Genomic DNA, 13,889 nt, shown 5'->3' with positions numbered 1-13,889 from the left:
GATTCCGTTCTTTTATAAATCCTTCCTCTTTGATGGATTATTGCTGAACGGCTTCCCAAGAGAAGTGTGTTTTGAATGATGAGATGGCAATTGTTTGGTGTACAAAGGAAGAGAGAGAATGCCTTGTGGAAGGGACAGCATGGAAGAATGCATAAGGGGAGGAAGATACAACATTTACCTAATAGCAATAGACAATCCTGACTCTTGACAGCAATGTGTTAAAACACAAATAAGTTCACTATTTAACTGCAAGATATATTTATTAAGAAAGGTTTAGGTGAGTTGTTAATTCAGAGTTTTGCAGTTCACTAGCTGACACTATAAGTATCCCAGATCCAGTGTTTACTGTACTGTGTACAACCAATTAGTTACAAGGCTCCCAAATGGAATACTGTCAACAGAAATTTTATATTTCACCTGCAGAATCAGTTGTTGTTTGGGTTTTTATTTGACAGTAACGTTTTTACAACTCATCCCTCAGGCAAGATCTCTCCCCATAGCAGTTTAGGCTCATAATGCAGCATTAATAAGTGTGCTCAGTGCCCTCAAGGGAATTGCTATTTTTTAATACCTCAAGTAGGTCACGTTACAGATTAACTGACCAATTCTGTTCTCACTTTCTCCTCCCTCACTGCCAACCTTCTCCAGAAAGGACACACTTTGGTGATTATCTTGCCTTGCACCTTCTGGTAACAGAGTATGTCTACACTGAAATTAACCTGCAGCTGGCCTGTGTCAGCTGACTCGGGCTGGTGGGGCTCAGGCTAAGGGGCTGTTTAATTGCAGTGTAAACATTTGGGCTCCAGCTGGAGCCCAGACTCTAGGACCCTGTGAGGTGGAAGGGTTCCAGAGCCCAGACTCCAGCCATGGGTGTCTAACTGAAGTTTGGACATAGACTTAGCCTGGTTCCAAATAGCAGAAATTGAGCATTTCTGATTGGAAATAATTTCCTTAAGAACAAGAAGAAGAGAGGAATAATTTTTGCAGGCTTTAAATGCAAGTAAAGGCGGCACACAGTTATGACAAGTATGATTTTATTGCTCTCTAATAATTGCTTAGTTAAAAAAGCTTCACAAATATTCCATCCTAAATGGTCCCTTTTACACATTGATTCTATTAGTGCTACTGACAGCATGGTGGTAGACTGCTGCACGTGAGCAGAGTTCCACTGAAGTCAAGTGGACTGTGCATGGGCATAACAGTTCACCTTTGCGCTATCAGTTACGGGATCCAGGCCTTTAATATTACTTGTTATTTGTATTACAGCAGTGCCGAGAGGACCCATCTAATATCAGGATGCCATTGTGTTAGGTGCTATATGAGCACATAGAAAGAAATAGTCCCTGCCCTGAAGAACTTTCAGTTTAAATACACAAGACCGACCACGGGTGAGAGAAAGGAAGCAGCATTAGGACATTTTCTTCATAACAAAGTAAAAAAAACACTGGAAATGTTTAATCTGAGACCTTGCCCAGCAATATGACTTATTTTCCATTCCCCCATTTTGCATTTTAACACCATATGCAATTAACTGGACTCAACAGGACAAATTCTGCCTTAGATGCATTTGTGTACTTCTTTCATCATAGCAAGGGCTGTGGGGCTCACATTTGAATGGGGAACTGGACCCCAAGTTATTCCAACATAATGAGCAACGTTGGCAGCTTAAGAGCACTGAAAATGAATAAAACAATTTAATGCTCAGTTATTCACAATGTTAAATTACCTCAACACTTTACAGAACACATCCCTTTAATTGTCTTGTATTCATTGTAACAAAAATATTTACAGGCTGTGATGTTGATGCTGAATGACTCTGACGTGGTTTGCAATATTTTTGAAAATAGTTAATAATTAATGACTCCACTTTTTAACATCTAGTGTTCTTTCATGTCTATGTATTAATATTTAATTTGATTACAAAGCACTACAAATTAACTTGTTTGTTCTTCAGCGAAAAGATTAAAGCACATGTTCTGTTGTTTTGCTTTTTAAATGTAGGTTTAAAAAAAGCTGAATTGGCTTTGAACTGTAAACCCAAGCTGTCCCCAGGAGAACCTACCTTAATAGCCGACAAAAACTTCTCCTATAGCTGAGCCGCTGACTAGCTGCAGCCACACTGGGAGGAAATGGAGGGCGTGATGGGAAGTAGGCTAGTGCTGCAGAAAATATCAGGGAGACCATTCCAAATTCTAAGAGACAATTAAGAAAAACCAGTTTAACATTGTGATGGATTTTAACAGTGAGAGCTTATTTTAATACAATAAAGTTATCTAGCCTATTTCATACAAAAATTGTATGCCAAATGCTTTATAAACTTCAATAATAGAACTATAGATCTAAAACAATAGGAAGAGGAATTAAGGGAATATATTTTTAAGCAAGATTGGGAGTCAATTAGGTAGATAGATATAGGCAGGTCATTGGCAACGGCAGGAGCTGCAGAGGTAAAGGCTTTTGCATCAACAGTTATAACTCTACCTGAAGAGACAGAGAGGAGGCCAGTGCAGAGATGGACAAGGTCTGTGAGGCAGGCTGGAGCAGGTCTGCTTGTGGTTTTAAACACAAGGAGGATAATATCAAACTGGACCCAAGTGGATAATTCTGAGGGCGTGAGGGCAGTGATGAGGTTACTTTTCATTGTGTGAGAAGACAGGTAGCAGTACATGCTAGAGTTTGGACAGCTGGGACTTGGGGAAGCCCTAGAGCAATGAATTTCAATAGTCACAGCACAGAGTGATGAAGACATGGAAAAAGAATTCAACAAGAGACAGCACACACAGAGAGTGTTACTGTGGTAACAGACAGATTTACAACGTAAGAAGGAAAGTACAGTCAGCCATGCCCCAAGGAGAGAATGGACACAAATGGGACAGAAATGAAGAAACAGTTGTTTGCAGATGCTGCTTTTGCTCAACAGCAGTGGGTCTGTCTGTCAGAAATTTCAGTGTGGCAATTTGGGCCTGAACCTGAATGAGACACTCAGCAAGTCTCATGATTAGACTTTTTGAGAGAAAGCCACAAATGTTAATCAACCCCCAGCCCATCTAACATTTATAGGCATTTACAATTTACACAGCATTCTCCCTATTCACAGGCTTAACCCTAATATGCTAGTTTTCCTAAACTCTTAAAAACAGGATTCTTTACTACTTTATAGGCAATCCTATAGCTATGGATTATGTCCTCTGAGGAGCACCTGGGATCTTATTACAAAGAAGTGATTCACCAGTACTACCTGGAAATACTATCTAGAAATCCAGTAGTGCTGGGTACTAGATTGCTTTAGCTTCCTCCTCTCTAAATACCTTTTTTTTTTTTTTAAATAAAGTCAATACAGAGAGAGAAGGCACTTTGCCAACTGCTCTGCCAAATGAGGGGGAAATAATTCATGAAAGTGAAAAGTAAATGATACACAGAATCTGAACAGACCAGGTGGGGAAAAAAAAAAACAGAATAACTGTTTCAGTATGGAAAAAAACTATAAACACACAGGATTTCTTTTGAGGGTGAATTCTTGTAGATTTGACCATTTTGTTCTCCAGCATCAAATACTAAATGATTCACTTTGGACGAAGCCGTGTTTCCTTTTCCTACTGTTGTCTCATCATAAAAGGATTGTCTTTGAGGGTGAAGGACACGTTAGCTACCCCCACTGTACACTATAACACCACTGCCTCTAGGCTATACAAATACAGTAAGTTCTATGCTGCTGTACATTACTGCCTTCAAGGAAATAAATGGTGAATAAGAAATTGGCTATATTGTAACTGAATAAACCCAGACTTAAAAAGAAGAGAAGAACTTTCTGTGATACTGGGCTAAAGCCTAGAAAAGGAAGCAAGGTATGACAATAACAATTTTTTTTAAAAATGTCTTTTATTCCATTTTCAAAACAAGATTTCAGAATTACATGTGGACACATCCAAAAGATCATCTGGTTAGAGACAAATCTGGAGATTGGCTAATGTACACTACTATTTAGCTATTATATAGTTTAACTATAAATCAGAAGGTTTAACTCTTTTTAAAATGTAAAGCATGTTGATTTAATATTTTTAAGAGCAGACATTTTACAAGTGCCTATTCTCATTTAGGGGAACTGCTGAGATTTACCTGACAGTCCTTTTCATCAGAGCCAACTTCTCTAGCATGCTCTAGTAATGCTTAGGTCATTTTTTAAATTATTCGAATAACTTGGTGGTCTCTGAACTGTTTCCCTGTAACCTTTAGTATCTTCCCGCCTTATATCTGCTACTCTGATTAACCTGCCTTGTGGTCACTGCCCTTACACATAAAAAAGGACAGAACAAGTTTGATATCTAGCCAAAAACAAAGGGGTCACTGCTACTAGGTAATAAAGGACCCTCATATCAATTTAGCCCTGTGTGCCCTACACTTGCAGCTCTATCTGAGGTTTAGGAGCCCAGAACGGAATCAGCTTCTCACATGTCACAAAGCTGATGCACTGCTGTCCCCACCAGGACCACCAAGAATAATGGGTTTGCCTTTGTCACTACCATCATTCATTATACCATACTCTAGATCAGGGGTGGGCAAACTACGGCCCGCAGGCCACATCCGGCCTGTCAGACCATTTAATCTGGCCCTCAGCTCCCACCAGGCAGCGGGGTCAGGGGTTTGCCCCGCTCCGTGTGGCTCCCAGGAAGCAGCCGGCATGACCCCACTCCTGCTCCTACGTAGTATACGGAGCCGTGGCCAGGCGGCTCTGCGCGTTGCCCCGTCTGCAGGCACCGCCCCCGCAGCTCCCATTGGCCGTGGTTCCCGGCCAATGGGAGATGCAGGGGTGGGAGCTGCAGGAGTGGCGCCTTAGGATGGGGCAGTGCGTAGAGCCACCTGGCCGCATCTCAGAGCCAGAGAGGAGACATGCTTCCGGGAGCTACTTGCGGTAAGCACCGCCCAGAGCCTGGACCCCTGAGCCCCCCCCCATGCCCCACCCCCCTGCCATAGCCCTGATCCCCCTCCCACCCTCCGAACCCCTCGATCCCAGCCCAGAGCCTCCTCTTGTACCCCAAACCCCTGATCCCCGGCCCCACCCCAGAGCCAGCACCCCCAGCTGGAGCCCTCACACCCTTCCCCCATACCCCAACCCCCGCCCCAGTCCTGATCCCCCTCCTGCCCTCCGAACCCCTCGGTCCCAGCCTGGAACCCCCTCCTGCACTCCAAACCCCTCATCCCCAGCCCCACCCCAGAGCCCCCTCTCACACCCTGAACTCCTCATTTCTGGCCCCACCCCAGAGCCCTCACCCCCTCCGCATCCCTACCCCCAATTCCGTGTGCATTCATGGCCCGCCATACAATTTCCATACCCTGATGTGGCCCTCAGGCCAAAAAGTTTGCCCACCCCTGCTCTAGATCAACGTTTCTAAAATGCGGCTACCGTGGCCACATGCAGGCACCAGGGGCTTTTCGTGCGGCCACGACAGCTTCCTGGGCGGTGATGGGGGAGGGAGGAAGGGGAAGCATCGGCCCCTCCCTCTTCCTCCTTGTTGCTCCTGGATGCGCCACCCTGAACCGCCTCTGGAGAGAGGTGGGTCACAACTCTGCAGGAGCAAGGTGAGTTCTTGACCCACGCTGTGGGGACGGGGTTTGGGCGGCAGGCTCAGCAGCGGGACTTCAGGAACCTGGCCGTGCAGCCCCAGGCTCTGACTGTGGGACAGCGGGTACTGACCCTCCCCCCAGGCTCTAGCTGGCTCCCGGCTCCAATCCCGGGCTCTGTGGCAGTGGCAGGCACTGGCCACAGGGGCCAACCTCCAGCCTCAGCCGCCTGGCAACAGGCTCCAACCATGGGGCTTTGGGTGCCAGCCCCTGGCCCTGGCCGTGGGGCAGCAGGGGCTGGCCCCTGGCTCTGGCTGTGGAGCTTCAGTCAGCCTCCGGCCCCAGTTCCGGCCATGCGGTGGCTCTAGCCCCTGATGCCAATCCCCTGCCCCAGCTGCATGGCAGCAAGCGCCGACCACAGCTCCGGTTGTGTGGCCCCAGTCGTTGATCCCAGATGAACGGCAGCAGGCGCTGACCCACAGCTCTGTTCCTGGTCTCCGGCCACGTGGTGAAGGGAGCTGGCCCTGGGTGCCAACCCCTGACCCTGGCCATGCAGCAGCAAGCACTGGCTCCAGCCACACAGCGGCGGGCACTGACTCCTGGCTCCAGCCATGCACCCCTGGGCTCCGGCACCCAGCTCGGGGCTCTGGCTGTGCAGTGGCAGGCACTGGCCCCAGACGCTGACCCATAGCTCTGGCTGCGCGGCAGCGGGCTCCGGTCCCTGACTCCGGCTACGCAGTTCCTGTCCCCGGCTCTAGGTTCTGGCTGAGCGCACTGAGCCCCGGCCCTGGCTGCATGGCAGCAGATACCAGATCCTGGCTCTGATCACGCGACAGTGGGGCTCATCACCCACCCCCATTGGCCCTGGCCCCTGCTGCTTTCCAGGCCTCACATCCATCCCCCCCATTGCCCTGTGCCCCTGCTGCCTCCGCCTTCCCCCTCCCCCCATCTAGGGCTTAATGGGTCCTGAGGCTTGCTGAGAAAAGTGATATTAACAAACATGCAAGTATCACTTTTCACAGCAGACTTACTAGCTATCTGTGAAAAGAGATACTTGTATGTTTGTTAATATCACTTATCACGGCCTCCCAGGTAGCTGCTAAGGCCTGGTCTACAATGGGGGGGGGGGCCGATGTAAGATACGCAGCTACGGGAATACCGTTGCTGAAGTCGACATATCTTATTCCGACTTACCTCCCATTGTCACGGTGCGGGATCGACGGCCGCGGCTCCCCCATCGACTCCGCTACTGCCGCTCGCTCCGGTGGAGTTCCCGAGTCAACGGGGAGCGTGTTCGAGGATCAATATATCACGTCTTAAAGAGACGCGATATATCGATCCCCGATAAATCGATCGCTATCCGCCGATACGGCGGGTAGTCAGGACGTACCCTAAGTATGCTGTGATATTAACAAATATCACTTTTCACAGCAAGCCCCAGGACCCATTAAGCCTTGGATTGGGGGTGGGGGGCGCGAAGGGGAGGGCAGCATTATTTTTGTTATTGAGTCTGCCAAAAAACCCTACAAACACACCTCTACCCCGATATAACGCTGTCCTTGGGAGCCAAAAAATCTTACATTATAGGTGAAACCACGTTATATCGAACTAGCTTTGATCTGCTGGCGCATGCAGCCCCCCCCGGAGCGCTGCTTTGCCACGTTATATCCGAATTCATGTTATATCGGGTCGCGTTATACCGGGTTAGAGGTGTATAAATTACAATGATTTGGATGTGAATCTGTGCTTATTTAATTGTTTTTTCCTAAAGTTAAGTAAGTATTTTAGGAAATAAGTGTCAGTGCGGCCACCAGTGAGAGTTGGTGCTGGACTCTGAGGCCACCAAAAATGTTGTTGTGAGAACCGCTGCTCAAGATAAAGCAAGCCTAGGCCAAGTTTACCAGCTTATTATTAGATTTTAACAATAAGAGCAAGACATGGGAAAAGGTCAGATGTAAGGGATGTACTGTAAGTGCCAAGGAAATTGCAGTCAGAGACAAGAGCTCCTTAACAGCAACTGACTGCCTTCCTCCTGACAATTCTTTCAGCAACACTGGATGGATCCACCAAAGCACTTGAAACAAGAAGGGAGAACACGAACCGTCAACAAACTAATTGGCAGGAAATGCTACACTGAGCATGGAGCTGTATGTCTTTTGCTGAAGAGTGAATCTCTAATACCTCATGAAAACAATCTGAGCACCATGCCACAATGAGCTGTACACAGGGGATCCCCTGTATACATTGGGGTTGTTCTTGAAAAGGGCGATGGATACCAAAACAATGTATACCGGAGAATTTTTCCCCATAAGAAATAATGGAATGGGGGCGGGGGGAATGCATTCACAACTTCACCACACTAGCCTATGACAATGCTTTATTTGCCTAAACGGTGTACCTTTTTACAATGACAGCTTATACAGTACACATTTTACATATAAAACATTGAATAAAATAATGCAGAACCCTACTAACACCATTCAAACACATAGAACATTTTAATACAGTAAATACAGCACAGTAATACAGTATAAAATAGTGTCAATTACGCTAAACTTAGGTAGGGCTGGTGGCTGGGTTTTCTTGGGCTGGCTTTTTGGTTGCAGAAATCTTAAAAAGGATTTTATCGACGTCTGCTCTCCTGAATGAATCTTTGAACGAAAGATCTTCCTGTAGGAAGCCACTGCATCACTGAGAGCCCTGGAGACTTTGGCAGACTGTTCACAAAAAGAATAACAGCTCTGTAAGATTTCCGTCATCTCATCCAGCAATCCAAAGAAACAGGAGAGATTCTTTGTCGTCAGACTCCTGGCTTCCTTCCCTACGTCATCGTCATCATTGTCCTTGGTTTCTTCGGATATCCATTGTTTGTCCAGCTCAATCAGTTCCTCATTTGTCAGTTACTCAGTGTGAGACTCCAACAGCTCTTGTACATCATCCTCCTCCACCTCCTCGAAGCCGACATCTTTCACCAACTTGACAATTTCTTGCTCAAGAGCAGGAACAGCATCAAATCTTCCCACGACGCGTCAATGTTTTCCACGCCGTTCGAGATGTTGTAGGACTTCCAAAACTCCTTTACACTGGGCTTTCCTTCATCTGCCGTCTCCTTAATCAGCATGGAGAACGTCCTCCGTAGGTAATAAGCCTTGAACATGGCCAGCAGATGCAAGTACAGTACTGTACAATAGGGGAAGGTGTTCCAATTCACGACGGATATGCGGATCAGGACCAATGTAAATCGGAACACGGGTTCCCCTATTGATGAGCGACAGATATCTGAAACAACAGAGAAGGGGGAAGATATATACCGGGGACCCCCTGTATGTCATAGTGAAGGGATGGCCCCAGCTCTGCCTGAGAAATGGGCACCTGGCTAGTTGAGTAGGCTCTAAATGGGAAAGGGAAAGTTTTATATTCAGAGGTACAAGTATCTTTGGTGAAAGGTATTTCGCCTTTTGAAAAGGTATATCCAGACTTAAAAAGCCCTAATCCTGTATTGAATTGCAATGCAATAAGGAAAGAATCTACAACGTTGTAATAATAAATGTGATGGGTTTAATTTCATACTCCGGAAAATGAATAGCTAATAGCTCTGGTTAGAGACAACAGCAAGGCAAACTTCCCCATGCAGTTTAGGTAATGCAACTTGATTTTGATCTGAACATCCCTGCTATTTCAGTCATGGTGTTCAGAATATGGTATGCAAAAATGACAATAGGACGCCATGATCATAGAATCATAGAATATCAGGGTTGGAGGGACCTCAGGAGGTCATCTAGTCCACCCCCCTGCTCAAAGCAGGATCAATACCCAACTAAATCATCGCAGCCAGGGCTTTGTCAAGCCTGACCTTAATTCAGCCAAGCTCTCAGTGCAAGGAACACCACTACATTAAACAGAGATAGGGAAGGGAATGGTTCAGAGAAAGATTGTAAAGCAAATCTATGTATACTTACAGCCTCATCCATCATTACACAAAATATGCTTTAGAAAAATAGTATGCTTTTGCCATGCCACCAATCCAAGGTTAACAACACTTGTAGTATATCCAAAATCTCAAAGTGAGAGCTGCATCATGGCCCAATGGCTATGCCAAAGGAATGGGTGTTAAGAGACCCAAGTTCCATTCTTAGGTGCCCCACTAGCTTGCTATGTGAGTTTAGGCAAGTCCCTTAATCTCTCCATTTCCCCATCTGTTAAATGGGGAGAATGATACCTATCACCATTGTGAAGTGCTTTGAGGTCTGCAGGTAAATAGAGCTATATAATTGCTAAGTATTATTGTTGCACAGTATGGGGGAGATTCTCTCCCATATCTGAGCTCCACGGGTTGCAGGAAAGTGGGGATGGGGCCATCAGGGAGTAAGTTACAGCTCTCGGATTCTATGGGCTATACTGTCTCATCCCAGTCCCTTTCCTATGTTGTCCAGGGTGATTGTGTCTTGAGCCAGCTCTGCCACCTTTTAACTAGTTGACAGTTTCCCCACAACCAGCGAAATTCTCTACTGGGCAATTATATCCAGGATCCAGCTTCTATTCACTATATTAGTGGTGCAAAGGAGCTATACCTCAAAAGAGAATCTCACCCCCGCTGACACATCACTAACACAGCAGGTGAAGTCAGACAGAAAAATCCAGTTGTGTGTTTAAAAGTCTGCTGAATAAAGTAAAAAACTTACATCAGCCTTATGAAATGTTGCTCCCCAGGAAATTTAAAAGATGCAACACAATGTTTCTGCACCCATGACAATACCACCCACAAGTCTGAAGGAGGGATTTTCCTAAAAACCCTTTCCATTTCAGGAACGCAGAAAATCTGTGCTACCTACCATTAAGTTCTCCATCAACATTACTACTATAGAGCTGCACTGAGCCATGGGGCCAGCAAAAGGGACATCAATTTTCCCTTGCACTCCTTTCTCATGAACCATTACTTTGATCTGCCATGGAACCTTTCGGATGAAACATCTTATCTACCTCTTAAAGAGGCTGTAGCCCAAAATTGTACTTCCCTTCAGTTTCAATACATCTGGCTCCAGAAAAAAAGTGAGTCACTCAAAAGGAAAAGAATAGCTACTAACCTTTCCGTAACTGTTGTTCTTCAAGATGTGTTGCTCATGTCCATTCCATGTTGGATGTGTGTGCACCGTCGCCAGAGAGATTTTCGCTTAGTGGTATCTGTCAGGCCGTCTCTAAGCACCCTCTGGTGCCATGTACTCATGCGCCAGTATGAGGGGCCTGGACAGTCCCGCACCCTTTCAGTTCCCTCTTGCCCGTAACTCTGACAGAGGGGCAGGAAGGTGGGTCACGGAATGGACATGAATAACACATCTCAAAGAACAAGTTACGGAAAGGTTAGTAACCATTTTTTCTTCTTTGAGTGCTCGGAGTGGATGGACATGCATATTGCAACACTGCTCATCCAAACTTGGCATTATCTCTGGACTGCTGGGTGATGGCATAGTAGTGGATGGAGAAGATATGTACTGATGACCAGGTTGAAGCTCTGCAAATGTCTTGGATCAGGATCTGGGCCAGAAATGCCACTGATGAAGCTTGAGCTCTTGTCAAATGAGTGGTCAAGATAGCAGGAGGTGGAATGCCCGCCTGTTCGTAGCACATATGAATACAGGAGGTGATAGAGGATGAGATTCTCTGGGCTGAGCCCGGTAGGCCTTTCATCCTGTCTGCTACTGCCATGAAGAGCTGCATGGATTTACAGAACGGCTTGGTCCTATCAACGTAGAAGGCCAGGGCACGCCTAACGTCCAGTGAGTGGAGATGCCGCTCCTCTGAATTGCTGTGCGGTTTCAGGAAGAAAACTGGCAGGAAAATAGACTGGTTACTATGAAACTGCAAGACCACCTTTGGGAGAAATACCAGGAGTGGGTACAGTTGAACCTTGTCCTTAATGAACACCATACACAGGGGTTCTGACGTAAGGGCCCTAATTTCTGAGACTCTCCTGGCTTAAGTAATTGCCATCAGGAAGGCAATCTTCCAGGAGAGATCTGGCAAAGGGCACAATGCCAACAGCTCAAAGGGAGGGCCCATGAGAGTCTTGACAAAACCAGATTTAGGTCCCACAGTGGAATCAGTTCACAAATTTGAGCGTCAAGTCTCTCTATCTCTTTGAGAAAGCGGACGGACATTTCATGAGAGAAGACAGACTTACCGTCCACTGGAGAGTGGAAGGCTGAGATTGCCGCTAGAAGTACTTCGACTGAAAAGGCCAGACCTTTTTGTTTCAGATGGAGCAGGTATTCCAGCACAGACTGGAGGGATGACTGGGTCGGTGAGAGACCTTGTTGGGACGACCACACCGAGAAGCGCTTCCACTTGGCTAGATAGGTCGCTCTAGTAAATGATTTTCTACTACCTAGCAAGACCGGGCGGACTTGCTCTGAGCAGGCCTGTTCCTCCAGGTTCAACCATGGAACTTCCACGCAGTCATGTGAAGGGCCCTGAGGTTCAGGTGGAGGAAATGGCTGTGGTTTTGCAAGTTCAGGTCCGGGGCGGGGGTCCAGAAACATGCCAAACCAGTGCTGTCATGGCCACGCAGAGTCTATACAGATAACCTATGCCTTGTCTTGGTTGACTTTCAGAAGGATCTTGTGCACCAGAAGAACTGGGGGAAAACGCATAGAACAGGAGGTCTGTCCATGGAAGCAGGAAAGCATCTGAGAGGGAGCCTGGGCTGTGACTGCACGGTGAGCAAAACTGCTGACATTTCCTGTTCTGGCTGGTTGTGAACTGGTCTATCTGGGGAGACCCCCATCTCTGGACGATGGATCTGATCACCTCTGGGTGAAGGGACCACTTGTGGTGAGAAAAGAAAGACCTGCTGAGGTGATCTGCCAGAGCGTTCCAGGCTCCCAAAAGATGTGAAAGAAGCCAGGATGAAAGAAGCCCCTCTAAGCTAAGAGAGGGGTTCTAACTATATACACTATCTACACTATGTACACTAAACTAGAAATTAAGATTAAAATAAAACTAAACTAGAGAATAACAGGAAAAATCACTGAATGAACGTCTTGCCAAAGCAAGAGGACCTATTCCAGCGACCATCACAAGCGGTAAGAAGGAACTGAGAGGGTGCGGGGCCAGCTGGGCCCCTTATACCAGTGCATGAGCTTGCAGCACCAGAGGGCGCTATGGCCAGCCCGACGGATACCACTGAGGGAAAATTCTCTGGCAAATGTACACGCAGCGCACGCACACCTAACATGGAATGGATATGAGCAAGCACTCAAAGAAGCAGGGGCTATGTGGTACCCACTTACATGATGAGCCGACTTCAACTGCTTGTTATTAAAGTAAAGAAAGGAAAGCGCCCAATACCCTGTCATTATTAACCTATAAGAAAACTCGCCTCATGAAGAATGGACTGGCACAAAGCACTGCAAATAGCCAGCAGAGTCCAATATACTTGTATATACACTTTTCAACATTGAAGTGCCTTTTCAAAAACATTTTAGATAGAAAAAATGAGCCTAGCAATATCTCTTGACTGAACTCTAGAGAGAAAACTGGGCCAAATTCTTAACTGACATGAAATGGTCAGCTATAGCAGTTTACATTAGAAGAGAATCAAGCCCTAGATTCTTAAACCGGGGTTCAGCCACATCTTTAAAGAAAATTTGCCACTGAACATGACTAGAATAAGTTTCTTAAAACACCTAAGGAATTATCCTGCTGTGCTGAAGAAACCATCGCAAGGAAAAGCCGGGATAAATAAATCAAGTATTTTACAGTGTTCATTTTCATACATTACTATTATTCAGTAAATTGTTGCTTCTGAATAATAACTGTCACATAAATCTAAAGAATAGCATTAAGTAGTTTTTGGTTAAAAAAATCAAGATCAAGTGGGGTTTTATTCCACAATTATATTCTTAAATAATTATTTAACAAATCACTTTTGAAAGATTCTTACTAGGGCTGTCAAGCGATTAAAAAAATGGATTGTGCGATTATTGATTTCAATTACAACACAGAACACAAAGTGTACAGTGATCATTTTACATTTATTTTTTATTACAAATATTTGTGCTGTAAAAAAAGTATTTTTCAATTCAACTCATACAAGTACTGTAATGCAATCTCTTTATCATGAAAGTTGAACTTACAAATGTAGAATTATATACAAAAAAATTGAATTCAAAAATAAAACAATGTAAAACTTTAGAGCCTACAAGTCCACTCAAGTCCTACTTCTTGTTCAACCAGTCACTCAAACAAACAAGTTTGTTTACATTTGCAGGAGATAATGCTTCCCACTTCGTTTACAATGTCACCTGAAAGTGACAACAGGCTTTCGCATGGGA

General features: G+C 45.7%; 1 protein-coding gene across 1 annotated transcript in view; it reads right to left on the bottom strand.

Annotated features, from left to right (window-relative positions):
- The window catches only part of SLC49A4 (solute carrier family 49 member 4), a 120,418-nt gene that overhangs the window by 35,140 nt on the left and 71,389 nt on the right, over nucleotides 1-13,889 (bottom strand). The window contains exon 4 of the mRNA XM_026647400.1: nucleotides 2,063-2,192. Coding sequence (XP_026503185.1) covers nucleotides 2,063-2,192 — 130 coding nt within the window. The remainder of the gene's footprint in view (nucleotides 1-2,062; nucleotides 2,193-13,889) is intronic.

Source organism: Terrapene carolina, unplaced genomic scaffold, assembly GCF_002925995.2.
Source record: "Terrapene carolina triunguis isolate 2854851 unplaced genomic scaffold, T_m_triunguis-2.0 Scaffold62, whole genome shotgun sequence".
Lineage (NCBI taxonomy): Eukaryota > Metazoa > Chordata > Testudines > Emydidae > Terrapene > Terrapene triunguis.
Note: the sequence above shows the minus strand (reverse complement) of the source record. Positions and strands in the feature narration are given on the sequence as shown.